We start from the raw sequence: 21,762 nt of genomic DNA on the forward strand, positions 1-21,762 counted from the left end.
GCAGGGTCCCTTCAGACTCCATGTCCCCTGTCTCCTCTGGAACATGAGAAAAGCTCTCCCGGAGGTGGGACTTAAAATCATTCCAAACAGGGGCCTCTGCCAGACGTTCCCAGCACACCCTCACTATTCCCTTGGGCCTACCAGGTCTGACCATTAGTCTTCCCTGCTATCTGATCCAGCTCAACACCAGATGGTGATCAGTTGACAGCTCAGCACCTCTCTTCACCTGAGTGTCCAGAACATATGGTCCCAACAAACTGCAACAAAGTCGATCATTGACCTTTGACTCAAGGAGCTCTGGTACCACATACACTTATGAACATCCAACTAGGTGTTTGTTATGAACAATCAATGCCTAGCACAGAAGTCCAATAACAATTCATCATTCGAGTTTGGATCGGGCAAACCGTTCTTTCCAATCACCCCTCTCCAGGTCTCCCAGTCATTGCCAACATTGCCAACTATGGAGTCTTTCCAGAACCCCACCCACTCGGTCCAAGAAGGCTGTATACTCTGAACTGGTGCATAAGTACACACAACAATCAGAGTTTTCCTCCCTGTGATTTTAATTCGCATTGAGGCGACCCTCTCGTCCACCGTCAAACTCCATCTGCACAATGGCCGGCCAGGGACTCATTAGCCAGGTTAGGTGAGCTGCCTGGCCACCAGGTGCTTGCCGAGGAACACTACCCCTAGGCCTGGCTCCAGGGGTAGGTCCCGCTAACCCTTCCGGGCAGTGTACACGATTTCTTGTGTTCCTTAGTCATGGAGGATTTTTGAATTGAGTTAGTCTGGGTCTTCACTTCAGACCTGTTCACCTTGGGAGACCCTACTAGGAGCATATTGCTCCAGACAACATAGCTCTGAAGATCCCTAGACCACACAAGCCCTTCCTCCACGGCAAGGCCAGGAAGTGCCAAGTATGAGCTCCTATTTTGGACTTCTGTTACATGTTTCTTCCTCTTTCCACTTCTCTGTCTGTGTGTTATGTAAAACAGACCTTTCAGGAAAAGGTGTTCATACCCAATTTCAGAACAATTTTTCAAATTATTTGTTTGTTACAATATCTAATCAAATTCACCACAATGTTAATTCACATACATTAGGATTTCTGAGCATGGTTGCATAATATAGAGTAAAAGAAACACCAAGTATAAATTTATCTAATTAATATTAATATTTCCAGTGAAAATTTATGGTAGTACCTCTAATAATCATGATGTATTTTCATGAGAGTAGTTACACATAGTTTAATACCCATTTACTTACTCAATTATTTAATACACATAAACGTTCCTACTTCTAGGAATAAGGAGAATAAAATGATTACTTAAAAGAAAAGAAAATATATGAGATTACAACATAACTGAACAAAAGAAATATGAACTTTGAGATTCATAAAATGATTTAAAATGATTTAACGAAACATTTCAACAGTTTTGACAATGTAAATTCACTCTGACTGTAAATGAGTCATATGAACTCCATCTCTCAGCAAACATTGTTGGTGGCATATTTGAAGGACATTTTAGAACAAGTGAGTCATGGAATTTAAAAGGTGCAGCACTTCTTACTTAAGTCACAGGGTGGAGCTGTGGATGTATGTGGAATAATGGAGTTTACGAAAGAGCAGTGAAATTGACAGGATTTGTGAGAGTCAACGTCTGAGAGATCTTTAAATATTTTATGACCTCTGGGAATACACTTGTCATGCAGATGGTAAAGGAGGAAGAGGAGAGAGAGGGAAAGAGATGGATGGCTTCCTAGAGTGTTTGAAAGGTGATTTCTTTGAGGTGGTCCATTAACATTGTAACTCAGGCTATGTGGTCACTGTTGTATTTTACCTCTGTCCTTGAGGCCAGATATCCTTCTCTTACACAGTGATGCTGTGAGAAGTGAGAAATGTGGGATTTGTGTATGCAGATAAAGAATAAAAATCTGCTCCACTTTAATATAAAATGTAAACTGGCTTTTAATATTTCATATTCACTGAGCCTGTAACAGTGATGTAAGGAAATGTACAGAGGACTTTCAGAATGGCATTATTGAAGAATGTTTTTTTTTCTTTTTTTTGTTTTTTTGCTCTCTGTTACAGTGGTTTCTTATTTTGTTTGTTTGTTTTTTTATGGTTTAGTTCATAACACCCAATCAACAATGCTGAATTGCTTCATGTTTTGTTGATGTGTAAATCTCTATGTCAAATTTTAAATGTAATTGCACATTTTACAGGTTAATTAAAAAAAATCTGGGTGCTGATTCTACAGTGAACTGGACTGAGCCCCAGACCTTTGCATGTCCAGCCCATCTGTACGTATCTTCCCATCTGTACCACTATAGAGTCGAAGGAAAAGTGTTTATCTGCTTGTAAATTTTCACCAGGTGTATGATGGGGAATAATATCAAAAATGTAGTTGTAGTCTTGCAAATAGTGACACTGCAAGATACCTAGTCCTTGCAAAATCACAGTCTGTGACTAAAAACTGTGACATTGACATTGATGGTGTCGGACTTTAGTCTTGAAGTCTCTTCAAAGTTTTCTAGTGTATGGTTAACATTAGACAAGAAGTTAGAGTAACCTGGATTTATTTGAAATATACAGACCAAACAAGAGAGACAAATGCTCACACCAAGGATGCTTCAATCAAAAGGGAATTGATTGGCTAAGTATAAAACTACATTTGAATTACTTTCAATCATAAAAAAAGGAAAAAGAAACAAAAAAGCTCAAGTGATGTTTTTTACAGCTAAAATAGTATGAGACAGTGTGGTTTGGTGCACTTCCTGGGAAGGCAGCTTGAAACTTAGACGTGAAAGAGCCTCTAGGGAAATAACCTAAGTATGGACGTGTGTAGTTATATGGGTAGATATATCAGTGAAGGGTTTTCATTAAATAAGTTAGCATCAGAGTCCTGAATGCACAAAGGAAACTTAAATAGCCTTACTTTGGAGTCTAGGGAACTAACTTCAAGCCCTCCAGGAGGGGTCATCTCAGGACTGGCTGGATTGAGACAAGCTCACACGCTGGGTCTTGTTTCACTGGTGGTTCTCCAGCAGTTTCACTGCTACTCTGCCGCAGTAGCCGTAAATGCAAACATGGCCTCGGTCAGCCCCTGGGCAGAGGCGCCTCGAGGCTGCTCAAAGATGGACCTTGAGCAGTCTTCAATCTGCAATCTGCGTGGCTCTGGGTGAGGTCTCAAGGTCTTTTGTGGCATCAGACCTACTGACTCCACTGCCGAGGTTTGGGTTCCGAGGCTGGTGATACTAACTTAACTAACTACCTCTCTTTGGCTGAGGTGAAATTTGAAGAAATGATTCACTGGCCAGGTAACAGACCTCTTCACTTTTCTTCTCTAAGGGTGGTGTAAACTTGAAGTGTATACAAACTGACAAACAAGTTACAAAGATGAACAAAAGTTTTAGATCTGATAATTGTTTTATTTCTGACCTCGGTCTGTACGAAATGTATGAATTTTCTAGCTTTCTTCAAAGCAGAACTGCTGAAAAATCCTGTGCAGTTTTTGTTTGGCTGTAGACCCTCCCCTTTGGAGGTGGAATGTGAGTACTGATAGGTTCTCTTCACCTAATGGTTAATTAGCTATTCATTGTTTCCAACTCTGATTGGTGTAGCATAATCTACAAGTGCCTCCCCAAGAATGCCCTCCTTTGTTTTAGTTAAATCTTAAAAAAAGGAAATCAAGGTAATCAACTACATAATATACAAGTAATATTGCTTGTAATAATATTTGTTTCTTTGGTCCTTTTCCTTTTTAAGCAAATGACTTTTCAGCAGTGAGGTGTGTCTCATTCTCACCACTTGGTGGTGCTGTGGCTCCATATCTAAATTCTCAATAAACTCCAAAAAGGGCTAACTGTATTATAAATTCTCATAATAACTTCGTTTTTGGTGTCTCCAGTCTTCTTGAAACAGTCTTCTTGAAGCAGTTTGGATTTGATACACACTTTAGAAATGTGGTTTTCTGTTGCTTAGAGAGGTTTTAGTCAAGTCATTCTGTGGTCTCCAGCAAGAGCTTTTTATTGTCAGGGCTGGTACCAGGACAGCTGTTGAGCTATAAAATTCTAATCCCTGTTTATGGCTTTTAGCTGAAACTTTGTGGAGCCAAAGCAATTATGTTTTGAGGTTGTGGGGAGTTCTTGTAAACAAGAGGGACTTTGGTTTAACCAAATAAACCAACAAAAAATTCTTGGTGTTCTTAGATAAGTAATAACACAGACTGACAACTGTGCCATGTAATATATTTTATTTGCATAAGCAAAACTTTAAAATGCATTTACACAGCTTAACAAGACTGACTAGGCTCTGGGACATTCACAACACAGCACTAAAAAATAACTGGAGTCTGAATAACAGAATGTCACTCTATATTGTAATTCAGTTAGAATTGATGCACTAAATCTGTGTTACACAGAATAGTTGAAAACAGAATGAAAGAGAGCATTAGCAATTTACGCACACAGTTCTAGCATTAAAGCCTCTGCCTATAACGCATTTTGTACTTTAAAGTATGCGTTTATGTACAAATGTTTTTACAAACAAAGTGAAAATTTGCTTACCCCCAAGGAACAGAAAGAAATAACAATACAAACATGAGCAAATTAATCTTATCTAAGCCCCGCAGAGCAGCGGAATTATCTCGACATAATAAGCTCTCACTGGGCAGAAGGCAGGAAACACCCTAGACAGGTGGCCAGTCACATATATATATATATATATATACTGTAGAATTCTGCCAAATATTACATATAGTACAGTACTTGATTTGTAAAACACGGGTTAACAGAACACCAAAGGTGAGGTGATGCAGCAAGAGTGTAGGGAAGGAAAAGGTCCTGGAATGTATACATACAACAGTGCTCTAAGAGGCCCATCTAATGCAGTAGGTTTCAGTGCCATAAAATCAACTGAAAATTAATGTTGTAGCATTGGTGGAATACAAAACACCCGTGTAGCCATGATTCTATTACAAAATATGTTCTTTATTGAACACAGCAAGAAAAACACATAACACATAAGTTCACAGGGGAGGTCTCCACCAGCCACAGGCTACACCCTGACAGTGACCCCCCCAACACACACACACACACACACACACACACACACACACACACTCACACACACATGCACACACACACACACACACGCACATACCAATCCCACAGCCCCTTACAATAAACAACACCAGTAACACACACACATAACTATAACGAACAAACTACAACAATAAACACACAAATAGTGCCTTTGTTGCTGGGCGTGCATACCTTGAGCCTTCCCCTGTGGGCATCTGCCTAGCCACACCTCCAGAGTGTCTCAGCTCCATCGCCAGGCAGTAGCAGGATGCTACACAGCTCCCCTCCCCCTTCAAAGGTCAGTTAGTCCCCAGCTTGAACTGGGGTAGTAGATTTGCTTTATCATGAACTGAGCTGCAGTCCAAATTCTCTGTGCTGGTCTCTGATGCTTCCGTAGGCATGTCACTTGTGTATTCGGTAGATCTTCAAACTCTCACTTTCACTCTGCTACTCATCTCTCTTTAACTGTATCATGCAAGCTCCCACTGTTGTTGGCCCTGGTGCCAAACTAGCAACATTAACATCACTGTTAGTGCTGGGTTTACCACTGGCATGGATCACTGTCCTCCTTTTCATTCTCCCATTTTCAGAATTTTTAGAATCTTGTTCTGCCCTGTCACTTTTACTTACTTTTTTAAGAAAAGACAGCAAAATTAGTTGCCTTTTTTGCCACTTTAAAATCTCGCAATCGGCTAAATTGAGCCCACAAAATGTGACTGATAACTTGATTACCATCCATGAAATGAGCCAGTTGGGTTTTTGGAAAGGAGTTTTCACACAAAGAAGGTATCATTTAATATAAATTTGTTTATCAATATTACTTTATTTTATTTTATTTTTATTTTATTTTAAAAAATGCCCCAGAGGCAGAGAATCGCTGCAAATAGAGAGGATCTTGTTCCGACAGGATCCGGTAAAAATTAAGTGCTGGTATCGTATAGATAGATAGACATGTATAAAATGTTAATAATCTAACAGAGGAATTATGCTAATTTTGTCAGTAACATAATAACAGCAGAAAAGTAGAAAGTGTTTTTTCAGAGGAGAATGATTTTTGTTATGACTGTTTATCAGGACTTCTTGGTGTTGCAACAATACTTTGTGACAGTGTATTAAGAATCTTAATCATTATCATCATCATCATTAGTGTGGTAAATACACCATATAACGTGTTATAACAGTTTTACAATTAAATTGTGAAAATAGAGCTTGTGTTTTAGCCTCTACATTTTATTCTGAAATAGACCTTATGATGAGTATATAGTATATATAGAGAGTATAACATGTCATTTTTGTCTGTTTGTGAAACAGAGTGTTTATCGCGCTCTGTATGATTATGCAGCCCAAGATCATGACGAAGTCTCCTTTCGGGATGGTGATGTCATCATCAACGTGCAGCTAATCGATGAGGGCTGGATGTATGGCACTGTCCAGAGAACAAGGAAGTCAGGCATGCTCCCTGCTAATTACGTGGAGTGCTTCAGCTGAAGTTGACTCTCAGAGTACTTCACATCAGCAAGCCTGCTTCAGCATTAGTGCTTAAATTATACTCTAAGAACAATTATTTTAAAAACAACACAACACATATATGCCTAGTTAAGGACAACACATTTTGTGCAAGGTTCTATATAGTAATAGAAAGTGTTCTTCTACTGTTACGTAACAATGGCAGAATTCTTTTTGGTACTTTGTATAGCACCTTTTTCAAAAACAGTTTTAAATAGCATTTGTGGATGCACGCGGCGAACCTTTTTCACAGTAGGTGTTTTTCAGAAGTTTTTCTGAGCCCATGCATTGACGTCCACTACACTTTTAATGCAGTGCCATCTGAGGGCCCAAAGATCACAGCCAGCAAATACTGTTTTTTGGCCTTGTCCCTTGCATACTGAGATTTCTCCAGATTCTCTGAATCTCTTAATGTTATTATGTACCACAGATGAGGAAAAGCAAAAGTTCTTTGCTATTTTATGTTGAGAAATGTTATTCTTGAATTGTTGCACTATTTGATCGTGCAGTCCTTTACAGAGTGGTGAACCCCTCCTCATCTTTACGTCTGAAAGACGCAGCCTCTCTGGCATGCTTTTTTATACCAAATAACTTGTTATAAGTAACAGGTTACTGACCTGTTGCCAATTAACCACCAGGGGCCGTATTACAGAAAATTCGTATCTTTTTGTCTTAACTTAGGATCTGACAAGTTAAGATACGATTTTCACACATTCGTATTACAGAAGCAAATCTTATGTTAATTTAATCTTATCTTATCTTACAGCCTCTTATCTCAAGTTAGGAAATCTTAATTTACTCGATTGAAGTCAACAGTCAACTGTCGTGTCTCTTACCTAGCAACCGACCATACCCGCACAGCTGAAACGTAAACACATAATCAAGTTAGTTAGCCAGCTAACGTTAACTGCTGTTACTGTCAAATAAAACTAAACTGCGATAAACTGAGAGTTAAGTAGCTATATTGTGAGAGCACTTCATGCTGTTGATCAGAGCGTTGCCGCTCTCCACTTTAATTTCATTTCCCAAACGCTTTAGCCGAGCACGCTAACATTATTCCTCCTAATAAACAGACACACATTCAGATCTGTCTCCTCATTATTCACCACCATCACCGTAATATTTTGTTTGACGAGTTTTCATGAACAATAACACATGAAGGTAATAAGAGGGGTTGGTGGACATCGTGTCTGCAGCATCTGGGGGTTTTAAACGCAGTTAAAAAAAAAAAACTCACAAGTCAAAGCACTGTTTTCAGTGTAGAAAAATGTAACATCATTATGCTAGTTATAGTGAGCTATGCTGCCTATCACTGCATAAAACAATAGAAACAGATGATTAAAACAGAAGTTAAGACAGCTCTGGGGTTGTCTTAAAGTTAAGAAAATATTTAGGATATTTTGGCAATTTAAGATATTTCTGTAATACCGTTTTCTTATCTGGAAATAAGATAAGTTTATAGACTTAAGAACTGTTGTTCTGTAATTTCTTCTGTCCTAACTTCAGTCTTAACTGAAGTTGCCATGACAACAAAGCAGATCTCAGGCTTAAGAATTTTCTGTAATACAGCCCCAGGTGTTTTTTTTAACATTACACAACTTTACCAGCCTTTTGTTGCCCCCGTCCCAACTTTTGTTTGGAACGTGTTGCTGGCATCAAATTCAAAACAGGCATATATAAGGTTTAAATGATTTGCACATCATTGCATTTTGTTTTTATTTACATTTTACACAGCGAAAAAACGTTTTTTTATTTACATTTTTCACAGTGAAAATGAATGGGGTTGTGTATATGCATATTTTTTTTTCACTCAAGCTCTTAAGCTGACATTTTATACATGTGCATTTGGCTTTGGAAATTGGTAGAAAACTCTACCTCAGGCAGTCAGGTTTTGCTTTTACAGACCCATTTCTGGAGTTTTAAAGCATATCTTGAGCTTGAGTTTGGTTGTTGTCTTGTTGAAAGATCCATCTTCTCCCCAGTCTTTCTTGGCCAATGAGATTAAGTTCTTCTGTAATATATCTTGGGGCATCTTTTTGATGATGTGTAATGCCTTAATCATATCATGATGCTCCTTCCGTACTTGACTGCAAGTATGGTGTTCTCTCATCACATGCACAACCCCTCTTTATGATTAGCTGAATTATTACCTAAGAGTTTTATTGTTATCTGATCAGAATACAGGTGTTGTGTAAATGCTTGTGTGTAAATTTTAGATGTGCATCTCTGTACTTCTTTTTTGTACTTATATCTTGAGCTTCAAATTCAAAATATATGTCCACAGGAAGCAAGGGTGAGTTGCTCAAAAACTAAAAGCTTAATTGAGATAATGACTTAAATCATGTCAGCCAATCATGTGGCAGGAGTGCAGTGTATAAAATCATGCAGACACAGTTCAAAAGGCTCAATTAATATTCACATCAAACACAATGGGGAAAAAATGTGATCTAAGTGACTTTGATCGTGACGTGTGTTGGTGCCGTATGGAGTGGTTTGAGTGTTTCTGAAACTGCTGACATGACAGTGAGTTTAGTGTACAACATTGGCTTCTACAGTAGTATAATGTAGATTGGCACAATGAATGTGCAGCTGACAAATCTGCAGCAATTATATGATGCAATCGATCATGTTAACCTAGACCAGAATCAATGTTTTTCAGCACCTAGTTGAATCCATGCCATGAAGAATTCAGGCTGCTCTGAGAGCAAGGGGTTTTGAAATGGTGTTCCTAATAAAATGGCCTCGATCCTGCCTTTTATCTTCAACACATTTTCTGTCACATTTCTGTTTTGTAATGAACCAGGACATGTCTAACATGAAACAAAGCTTTGATGAGACATGTAACAGAAGATAATGTTTTGATAGGAAGGATTTATTTACAGCATTGCATCAGTCTCTTGGAAGACTCATTTTCTTAAGTTTGCCCACTGAAGTAGGTATGACCAATAAGATAAATTACTGTGAAAAAGTATGAAATAATATGTCAAATAAATTTGGTATATGCCTGACACTTTTTGTTAAAAAAAGCAAACTAGCTGAAAATATACTCTGTCTTTTTTTTTAGATCAGTTTAACATGATTACAATTACTACGGCAATGTAGCCAATGCACAGATCTCTAAAATTTAATTTTCTTTTCAAGTGTGAAAACATACTTATGTTGAGTCCACATTATTGATATCCATTTCCAGTGCTTTATGTCAAAAAATGCTGGACAAAGTGTCAAACATATCATATGGCCTAAACAGTACTTATTTCTCCCCACTGATTTAATTTCACTAACCTTGCTAATTTGTCCAATGGTATGATTTCACTGAAGTTTGGTTTTGTTGTACATGAACAGGTATGCCTTGACTTGGGCTCCAAAATATCTTGAGGAATAAAAACAAAAAAACATAAAGAAATGTTAACTTAAAAACAAAACAGAAACTTAATCATCCTTAACTGTTCTGGAACAGAAACCTTACTCTGTAGTGTTACTGTTTTTGATGATCACACATCTACTAAATCAAATGGGGAGAAAAATGTTTTAAGCTGCATTTTTACAGTGATGATATTTAATGTGTTGTCATTATATTGTAGCCAATCAAATTATCATATCTGCAATCATATCTGCAAGCTGTCCATTCACTGCTTAAGGCACCAGTAGTTCCCATGCATAAATTTAGAATTTGAAACAAAGGCTAAAGATGTGCTTTTTGGAAATGAGTCCCAATACCCCGCAGAGTAGAAGGTGCTCCAGCCATTTCCAAAGCCAAACACAAATTTAAAAAAAGCTATGGAGGTGCCAAAGTACAGTTTGGGAATTACATGAGTCGAAGTATTTAGACACTTTCATTTTTGTTATTTAATATTTAACTGTAAGTGCACATATCCACTTCAAATTTACACACATAATATCTTTTGGCTTTGTACTTACAAATCTGAACAAAAACTGTGTATTCATAAGCACAAACAAAAATGTGTTCAAAAATTTAAATTGATAGGGAAAAAAGTATTGAGACAAATTCATAACATTAGTATTTTGAAGCAAAACCATTGGTGCTACAGCTTTGAGATGTCTATAGTAAGAAGTAATTCACTTTTTGCAGCATTGTGGGTCAATTTTGGCCCATTACTCTTGGCAAACCAACTTCAGCTCCCCAAGGTTATGCAGATCCCACTGATGCACCACAATATCACCATTTTCAATGGGATTCATGTCAGATGATTGGCTAGGGCATGCAAGCACCTTCACATTGTTTTTAGAAAACAGCTTTGAGTCTTGATTTATTTGGGCTGTATGTTGGTTGGTGCCTTGTTGAAACGTCCGTCTTCTCCCCTTGCCTTCATACCATGTGCAGAGAGGCAGCTTCAGATCATGATACTCCCTCCGTACTTGACTGTGAGTGTGGTGTTCTTGGCAACACATCCGCATCCCCTCTTTATGATCAGCTGATTATCAAAGAGTTTTACTGTTGTCTGAACAGAATACATTTCAAAAGTGTTGTGTAAATGCTTGTGTGTAAATTTTAGATGCACATCTCTGTACTTCTTTTTTAGCAGAGGGGTTTTGCATGAAGTGTTGTTATGGAGATGATTGCAGTGAAATTTATTGCTTATTGTTGTTTGTGTAAACTGTGCAACTGTTTTTGAGATTCAACTGCTGGCTTTTCTCTTACCTTCCTTATCATTAGTATGAGAGTTTGTTGTGAAATCTGTGTAGTGCACCTGCGAGGGGAAGATTAGTTATTGTTCCTTGAACTTTCCCTTTGCATATTATCAAACCAGCTGTATTGACAGGGATGTGTATGGTCTTTGCTATGGCTCTGTAGTGTTCTATTTGAGTATTGTTTAATAATATTGTGCCTGAGAACTTCTTAGCATTCTCCACAACAGCCAAAATCTTCCCAGTCATTGGCAAGAGGACTGCACAAGATTTTTTTTTTTTTTTTGCAGCTATATTAAACAGAACTTGATTTATTTTTATGAATCTTTTACATATGTATATTTACACATAACTTTGTTTATGCTTATGAATACAAACATTTTTGTTCATAGTTTTTTATAAGTCCAAAAATTGAAAAAAAAAGTGTTGAAAAAAATTTTAAATGGATATATGCACTAGAAGTATATTACATAACGGAAAACAAAAGTGCCTACTTGTTATACTTTTTTCCCCTCTCTGTAGGAACAATCCACTTTTACTAAAATAGCTTCAACTGGTTATTCTAAAATGTCAAAACAGTATTTGTGCATCAAATGTCATCAAAAGTAAGATAAATGGCTCCCGAGTGGCAACCGTCTAAGAACTGGCCCTATCATCAGGAGATCGCGAGTTCAATCCCTGGTGATGCTACAGCCATCTGTGGCCAGGAGTCCAAGACAGCACAATTGGCCTCGTTCTCTCTGGGTGGGTAGGATGGACTACTTAATAACTACTAAGTCTTATAGAGAATTACTTAGTAACTATGTTTTCTTAGAATAAACTCATAAATTACCGATCAATTCAACATTAATTGCTGCTGAACTACTAACTACTAACAGTAGTGAAATACGCTACACAGTGTGCAGTCTCTACAACATAAAGGATTGTATCCTCCATTATTATTCACAGAAACAGGTATCCATGCACATCTTATATTTGGCAGTGTGAACCAATTTGCACATCAGCCTACAAATGGGACAACTGCTAAAATACTACAGTATTCAGTAGACCAGTCTGCTTACCTCTCATCTTTAGAAAAGAAAACACCATTCTTTTCTGCAGGAGCACATGTGCCAGTGTTTCTTCTGAACAGTAGTTCTCCTTTAAAGTCCTCTTGAGGGCAGGGTCAGTTGAAGAGAGGGCTCACTGAAATATCTGACTGTGTTTGTGTCCTACCTTCAAATTCACATGGTTCTAAATATTACCAAATGATTATGTAATTACTACCATGCCATGAATCTGACCAGCACTCACAAAAACCTCACTGGCGCTCAACAGAGACAACAGAGCTATCATAATAAAGACAACATATCAAATGTTGAAACTGAGAATTTTTTTTGTTTTTTAAAAAATATTTGCCTATTTTGAATTTGATGCCAGCAACACGTTCCAAAAAGTTGGGACAGGGGCAACAAAAGGCTGGTAAAGTTGTGTAATGCTAAAAAAACACCTGGTGGTTGATTGGCAATAAGTCAGTAACATGATTGGGTATAAAAAAAAGATCCCAAAGAGGCTGAGTCTTTCAGAAGTAAAGATGAGGAGGGCTTCACCACTCTGTGAAAGATTGCACAAGCAATCAAGAAATTGAGGGAAGAGGACTAGGATAACTGAAGATGAACCAATTTCTGCCTATGTTTGAATGCTGCTTTCATTTTGTCCTTAACCAGTGAGTGTCAGCTGAGTGGTTCATCAGGCACATCGTCTTTATGCATTTTTCACCAGATAACTACTCCCCACAAACAGATATTTTATGATGAGTCTTTCAGTCATCTTTATAATTGGATATTTTGCTCTTCATCTTGCTTGCTGAGCTGCGCTGCACAGTTTTAGTCTCCTGGCCAGGTGCCCAGACCCACTCTGAGGATCATAGCAGTGTTCCTGTCAAAAAAATGTTGTTTTCAACCCCAAAAGGAGTCCAAATCTAACAAACACGAGTAATTGCTACACAGATTTGCATGTATTCATCAGTACTTACACAGCCATTCTTTGAATCTGAACCTTTCTAGCAAGGGGAAAAGTGTTACTATTCCAAGGGCATATAAAATGAGGACATTTAAAGATGGGATCCTCCTTCATTAAAACCACACAAGTACTATTAAGAAACATGGCCAGAATTGAATGTACAGAAATACGATACTTCCAATAAATGTGACTATTCACTGTTTACTCACCTATGGCTTTCCACCACAGCTGTCACATGTATGTTCACCATCATTCTTCTAATGCAATCAGAAAGACCACTAGTTTTGTACCACTCCTGAAATATCCAGTCACCACCTTGCATTGAGTGCTACTTTGACCATCTGAAACAATCACATTTACATATGCTGTTAAAATGGTGCTTCACATTGATTTTAAAGAAATGTCCCTACAAAAAGACAACCAGAGAAATTCACCCATATTTATCAAGCATGTCAGAGTAAAATTAGTAAAAATATTCATCTAAATTCAAGTCTCATCAGTCAATTTAAGGCACAAAATGATTCCAGATCAGTATTCATACTTTGAGAACTTTAATAAATATCGGCCATTGTGGGTGATCAGGACAGGACAAAGCAGCACAAAGCTGTATCACAGTGCTCAATTTCTAAGCCAGTTTACCAGTGTTGACATGACAACTTAAAACTCACATCTCCTACTGTGTTAGGGTCAGGGTTCCATCAACCAACTGTCTTCGTCATGCATTGGTAGACTCTACAGTTGAGCCTGATGAAGTTGAGCCTGATGAAGAATTTTTATTTTTTAATATTAAAGTATAGCCAGTAGAGCAAGTTTTTACCGTTCTTAACTGCTTGCCTAACTTTGTTAACTTGATGAGCCAGCTATTTTAGTAAACTCCACAGATAGTGAGAGTGTGAACAGGCCAAAGAGCTAAATTTAACCTTTTTTGACAATATGATTTTTTTTTATTTCAAACAAAAAATTTTAATTGATTGGTCTAGGCCTCAAGTTCTTGTAAAACTGAGTTTAATAAAACAGTGTGTTACCAGAACCAGGAAAGGATAAGAAAGAAGCTGGAGGAGATTGACAGGGCTGAAGGAGACTGTACAGAGGTTCTTACTTGTGTAATTAAGCTTATTTAAGAGAAAAAAACTGAGTCAAAATTATGAGTAGATTGCTTAATAATGTAATTTTAGTGTCAGTCCAGTCCCTGGACTCTTACGTTAACAGGTGTGAATATCTACAGACAGTAAACACATTCACAGTGTTGTTTATTTAGTGGCGATAGTGTTTAGATGTTGTGAAGAAAAACTCAGCTGATACTGAGTTGCCAGTAAAAAGGTTCATTACATAGTAAAACAGTATCATATCAAGCACTATAGAGTACCTGAGAGAGGATCTGTGCCAATTCTAAATGTCCCCTCCCGCACAGACTGACCAACAGCATATATATATGGTTCTTGTTGTTGAAACAGGAGACAGAGCATATGGTTCTTTTTAAAATGATCTCATCTATTTGGACCTAAGAGAAGAAGGGAGAAAGTAAGAGGCCCTCTCCCAATGGACCAATTCACATTCCTAGCCCCTGCACAAACAGAGCACATGGGGCACTCCTAGATACTACCACCTCAACTTATTGAAAGAGTGTTTTTACCTTCTTCTATCAAAGGTTTCTTTTTAAAATATACTTCAACAGCCTTCACACAGTACATTTTCACTGATATCTATTCAGAACATTTACACCATTAAAATCAGCAGCAGACATCAGCAATGTACCCAGCTTTGATTTTACTGTAATATCTCACTAGTAATCATGCTGATCACTTCATAAAGAATCAGACATTATTACTGCATTAGACAGTTAAACAGCTAAACAGCCTCTCACAGTTGAAGACAAACACCAAGGCGGGGGGGGGGTTGGAAGGAAGAGAGACAGAGGGGGGGGGTTGGAAGGAAGAGAGACAGAGAGAAGAGACTTTCAAGCACCTTTATTTAACATACTACAACAAAACACTAAAAGCCCTTTTTTTCTCCAAATTAAGCCATAAACAAAACAATAGTCATCTAAACACACCAGAGAGAGAGAGAGGAAGAGAGAGAGAGAGGAAGAGAGGTGGGGGCGAGAGAGAGAGAGAGAGTGGGGGAGAGAGAGAGAGAGAGAGAGAGAGAGAAAACGGGGAGGGATCAGATCAGGCCAGTCGACAGAATCACTGTGCAGAGGATCTACTTTAAACGCGTAAACTGCAGGCTGTGGGTGACACCTGTTAACTAAAGTAGCTGACAGTCACTTGTTCTTTGATTGGTGAATCTTTTAAATTTAACCGCGCTTCATTATTATTGGGTGATAAGCTGATACGCTCATCATTTATTTTTGCTCTGTAACGTTATGAAAATTAAAGTAGTGAAGTAAAAGTATTCCATTAAAAATGAACTCAAGTAAAAGTACTATGATTTAATTTTACTCCAAAAAGTACTGTTACAGGGAAAACTGTAAAATTACAGTAACAAGAGTAAATGTAATTTGTTACTTACACCTCTGGTCTTTGTAGTATTTTCCTTTTAAAAATGGTTTACATGATTTGCATATCATTGCATCCTATTTTTATTTACATTCTGCACAGCATCCCAACTTTTTTGGAAATGGGGTTGTAGATGGACTTCCTCTTTAAGGCTGTAACCATATGCAAAAAAAAGTAACGGGATATAAAACTTATACCGTCCTGAAAGCGCTATGTTTCCAGATCAGTGTCTTCATACATCTGTATGTTAATCAGTTTGACTGAACATCAGGGAAGTTAAAACAGTAATTTGAGTCTCACCAGTCACTCTGCAGGAGATTTCTGTTGAGGCAAATTCTTCCTTTTTGTGGGCGAAATCTCCGACGTCGGCATGCACATGACACCACTATCTCAGAAATGAACAAAATGCACATACTTGATGAGATTTTAGCATAAACGCAACGGATAAACTAGGAAGAAAAGCAATATCATTGAATTCCTAAACATTTAGTCTTTAGCCATTTACATTTATGAATGTAAAACCAATAGATATTAAACAAGTTTTAAACAAAAGTCCATCATAAGGTTTATGCTACATAGCCTGTTCAGATGCATTTTTCTGTGCCACCGCCTTTCCCACAGAAAGCCTCTCACTTCAACCATAAATCATCCTTGTATACCCATTAATTCAGCGTCAGAATTTTGTTTTTAACTGACATTTACCACGTAGATCTGTTTAATGTTGAATGTAGGTTATTTTTCCATCATCGGCGTTAAACAACAAAATACAACCGTAATTCAACCTTGAATCAATACACTTCTGCTATCTGGGGAGTATATAGAGGAGGATCTCTGGTGGATACGCGCTCTTGGAGACATTTTCTCCAACGCGAGGTGACGTCTGCCTGTAAAAATGCAGATGGGGCTAAAATGATAAGAGCAGCGCTGAGTTCATTGAGAAACAGTAGACAATTCGGCCTGTAATTTTCTCAGAAGAAACGGGAGAAAAACACAGACAGGGCCGATTCGGACGGAAATAAAATCACAGGACCAACTGTGAAAAAAGAAAATCACCTCAGGACCCCATGTAAATTTGATCCTGTCCTAATTGGGCTTACTTGTGAATGGAACTCCATGGAATTTTGCTAAGTTGCCAAAAAGTAGTTTTAATACCATCTGGCAACCTTACTCAATAATGAGGTTGTGACAACGTTGTGACAACCTTGTTCAGACAATGTAAATGGCACCACCTTTATGGGAGGCAAATCCAGCCAAAAAAGAAATTAAAATGAAAACAATAAAATGTAAATGCAAACCTCTTTTTGCCATTTCTTTTTCCAAACATCTGTGCAAATATCCTACCAAAATTGAAAATGAAATGAAATACCTACATTCGCAATTTCATTTTTCACATGAGCATGAGCCATTTGTGACAAAAATAAAAATAAATATTAAACAGCTATTTGTCATTTCATTTTAGTCGTTATTCTGATATTTCATGGCCAAATCTAAAATGAAAAAGCTAATAGAGAAAAGAAAATCCAAGCTTCACTTTGGCTTCGGCTTTTCTACAAGAAATGCAGAATACGTGTCAAAACTAAAATCAAAATGCAATGTTCACGTTCTTATTTCTTTTTCATAGCAATCGGCTGCATATCTGACAAAATTAAAATGCAAAATGGATAAATCAACAGCAAAGTGACAGTTTGTGATTCAGTTTTCGGCGTGGACGCGCTTTAGGTGTCAGAATGAAAAGGCAAATGCAAACGAACGTCGGCGCCACCTGCTGGAGATTTACTTTCCATTTTCCACTTTTCGTTTTTGTTTTCAAACTGACCAACATGCAAATATATGTTAATTAGGACTAGGCGGGGCTACAGGGTACATTTTAGGACATCCTTAGACCTCCGAATCAGAACGGCATTCTTCAAGCTAAACGACTTCGAGTCTCGAGAAAAACCATCGTCATGACTCTGGTGAAACTGAACCTCAGAACAATTACCTTTATTTTTTTCCTTTATTTCCTTTATTATTAAAGGAAAACATTCTGATAAGCCCAGTTAATGGAAAGATAAATTAGACTATATTTGAAATAAATAATAAAATATAGGGTCCTAAAGTCAAATTGTCTGTGGGCCAAGTGTCAGGTGGTCTTCTCCATAAAGTCCTGGTAGGGAAAAAAATATTTTTCATCCAAGTACTTCAAATGTGCACTAATTTAAGTGCATCTTAGTCAGTGCATATTAGCAAGTCTTCTATCACCACAATCCACTACTACTACTACTGATGATAATGATGATGATTATTATTATTGTTATTATTATTATTATTATTATTATTGTAGAATAAATACAAAGAGGTTTTGACATTTAAAATAATAAACATTTTAGTGTTGAATTAAATAAACTTACATTTAACTGTAGAATTGCATGGGACTCATTATGATAGCATTGACATTTCTGTTAAGACTAGCAGAACGGACTCAGCTCTAATGTAGAGACACAGTTAGCTGACTCGCTAACTAATCTGAACTAAGCAGATACGGTCTTCTTGTACGATGTCCATTTTACCCTGTTGTTTCAGAATTCTAAGCACATGTTAGTGCTTTATTAAACCTAAAGCTGCTGCTTATGTTCTGCTATGAGTGCTTGCTAGCTATCTAGTTAATTTAGTTAATGTTAAGCTAACAGGCAGAAAAACTTTGTGCCTCAGATAAGAAACAAAGATGTGTAATTAATGTACTAGCAGAACATACTGTGATTAGTTTCAGCTCTCAGACGTTCTCCTTCAGTAGTAATGACAGATTTTGATTTCATTTAGTTTGGGTGTATTATTTTCAATGATATAGCTAGCTAACTCAGGAATGTTTTCACATTTGGGCTGTTAATTAAAAAAGGACTTAACAAACAACTTATTTACTTTTACTTTTTACAAAATGTTTTTTTTTGTACTACAGTACATCAATTCTTTAGGGGTTTTTATTTCTAATGTATTTCAATTTATAATACTGCTCCAGATCATCATTGACTCCTAGTTCATTAATGATGAGTTACCATGTGTTTCACTTTATAATACTGTTCCTGATCATCATTAACTCCTAGTTCATTAATAGTAAGTCGCCATGTATTTCACTTTGTACTGTTCCAGCTCATCATTAACTCCTAGTTCATTAGTAATGAGTTACCATCTGTTTCACTTTAAAATACTGTTCCTGATCATCATTAACTCTTGGTTCATTAATAATGCATTACCATATGTTTCACTGTTCCAGATCATTATTCACTCCTAGTTCATTAATGATGAGTTACCATGTTTCACTTTATAATACTGTTCCTGATCAGCATTAACTCCTAGTTCATTAATAATAAGTTACGATTGTTTCATTTTATATTTTTCCTGATCAGCATTAACTCCTAATGAAGAACAGCAACACCTCATTCATTATCTAACAGACAGTAATTACATAATCACTTGGTAATATTTAGAACCAAGTACATTTGATGGCAGGACACATACACAGTCAGATATTTACTTCTGTGAGGATACCTGTTTCTGTGAATAAAAAGGGAGGATATAATCCATTATATTGTAGAGACTGCACACTGTGTAGTGTACTTCACTACTGTTGAAGTTTTGAAGTGAAGTGGAAGTGTTGGAATATACTATTTCAGTTAGTAGTTCAGCAGGAACCTTGTCAGACTCAGCTATTGAGCACATAATGTTGAATTGATCTGTAATTTATGAGTAGTTATTCTAAGAAACCATAGTTACTAAGTAATTCTCTATGAGCCTCAGTAGTTATTAAGTAGTTAATCATGAACTACCCCAGTCATTAGTTTACTATTACCTACTGAGTAGTTAACTAGCAGTCCTTGAAAGTTAAGAGTAGATACTTAAGTGTTAATGCAGCACTAGTCTTTCGTTCCTGCTTAGTTCTTGATTAGTTACTTATTAACTATGAAACAGTACTGAGAAGTGTTACCTGCCATGGTAATATACTTTAGCTTTGGATGCTTGACGATTTAGGTTTTGAGTTTTGCTTAACTTTGCTGTGTATCTCTCAGCTGTTGGATGTAAACTCAGTTATCTGTCATTTTCACTGGGCTAAAAGTTGTGCATGTCACAGTTGTATGTACGCTTTATACAGAAGAGTGTCATTTGTACTAAATCACTACTAATATATACTTGATATATATTTCAGTAATGTTTTATATTTAGTATCATGTTATTTTATCCATTCTTATGCAGTTTTAGTATATTTGTCTGTGCTGCCAAATTGAACTTGAAAAATAAAGTGTGCTAAAATTATGTTAGTAATACTCTGTGCTCTTTAATCACATAATTACCACATCAAGATACATAGTCCCAGTATATAATTAGTGTCTTTACAAAAACCAAGTAATTTTACAGAATCTTTCTTTTGATCTTGCAAAGTATGTACTGTAAGCATTTACTAAGGTTCTTTTTACGCAATTAAAATTTAACGCATTTTATAAACAAACATTTGTCCTAAAGTCTTGAAAACCAAGGTGTGGACTCCAGTCACATGACTTGGACTCGAGTCCGACTCAAGTAATGAATTTGATGGCTTGCTACTCGACTCATCAACATTAAAAAAGACTTGTGACTCGACTTTGACTTTACCATCAGTAACTTGGAATTGGACTTGGGCTTTCAGACTCAAAAAGACTCAAGACCCTCCACAAACCCATTTTCAACATATCAATTTATTTCTAGGAGTTAAAATACTATGGAATCACATAACTTTGTATTGCTTGCATGGTACTGTCACAGTAACACTAACGAGCTGAACTGCTCAGCTCTGTTTATCCATAACCTAGCAACAAGAGAAATTTTGCAGTCAGTTGTGGAAAACTTAGGGAGGCACCAGTGTTGAAGTTTGTACTGGCTTGGAACATGCTGCCAAAAAGAATATTTTTCAACTATAAACACTGTATGTAGTGAATAAAAAATGAACTGCAACATGCAAAACATGTGGGGTGAAGATCACTGATGGAGATGCAACATCAAACTTTGTTTGACATTTGAGGCTACACAAAGAACGGTAAGTATGTGCTTAGCCATATAGTTTACATAATAATTTGCTAGCTAGCTAACTTAATGAGCTAATGACGAACTATAGCTAATGTGAAGAATGTTCTCTCCCAACATACCATTTATATTGTTGATTTTTTTAGCTGTAGCCAAGTAGCCGAGACAAATTCTGACTGTGCATAGTTAGCCTACTTTGTTAGCCTGTTCAGTTTATAGAAATACATCTGGCTGATAACATACTAAAACAACCACAACACCATAAAACAAATATTATGATACTGAAGTCCTTTCATTATTATCAATAAACCTTAATTTTCTGTTGCTGTAAACAGTGATATAATATCAATTGCCTATCAATTGTTGCTGTAAACAGTGGTATAATGTCAATTGCCTATCAGTTGTGAAAAATATAAAATTCTGGCACTTTCTGTAAGTGGTTGACAGCCCAGTATGTCGCTGAACATTAACATCAAAAGCAGAGGTCCTCACAGCTGAGAAATGTTCAACAGTGAAAACTCAGTTGAGCAAAGCAGATCACATTTTAGTTACAGTGGACATTTGGTCCAACCAGAAGATGAGAGGGTTCCTTGGTGTTACTGGGCACTATATGGAGCAATGAATGTTCATGAGTTTGAGGACAATGCTGTTTGGAAGAGGAAGAAGGCCTATTTGCAGCATACCGTAAGAGACAGAAGAAAGATGTTCCGGTCAACCCAGCATTATAGCTAAGACATGACCACTTTGACATTTGGATATTTTTTGACATTTTGATATTTCCAAAGGACAGAATGCCCTCTTCTTCTGGGCAAAAACAGGGGGACTCTACCTTCGCTATTTTGTTTGGCTATAAGAGTATTAGCAGTGCCTGCCTCCAGTGCTCCAGTGGAGTGTGCGTTCGGCCCCATCGTGCACAAATGAATGATTAACTGTTGGCCAATTCGATCTTTTGCAAATGTAATGGTTCATAGACAGGATTAGTGGTAGGATT

At 37.1% G+C, this 21,762-nt stretch overlaps 1 protein-coding gene across 1 annotated transcript in view; it reads left to right on the forward strand.

The window, feature by feature from the left end:
* Positions 1 to 6,656, forward strand: part of LOC118798890 (nebulette-like) — a 203,600-nt gene extending 196,944 nt beyond the window's left edge. Inside the window, exon 26 of the mRNA XM_036558502.1 lies at positions 6,400 to 6,656. Within this exon, the coding sequence (XP_036414395.1) occupies positions 6,400 to 6,576 (177 nt within the window). The 3' untranslated portion in view covers positions 6,577 to 6,656. The remainder of the gene's footprint in view (positions 1 to 6,399) is intronic.
* The last annotated feature ends 15,106 nt before the right edge of the window (positions 6,657 to 21,762 follow it).

The sequence above is a fragment of the Colossoma macropomum genome, unplaced genomic scaffold (assembly GCF_904425465.1).
Source record: "Colossoma macropomum unplaced genomic scaffold, Colossoma_macropomum, whole genome shotgun sequence".
NCBI classification, from domain to species: domain Eukaryota; kingdom Metazoa; phylum Chordata; class Actinopteri; order Characiformes; family Serrasalmidae; genus Colossoma; species Colossoma macropomum.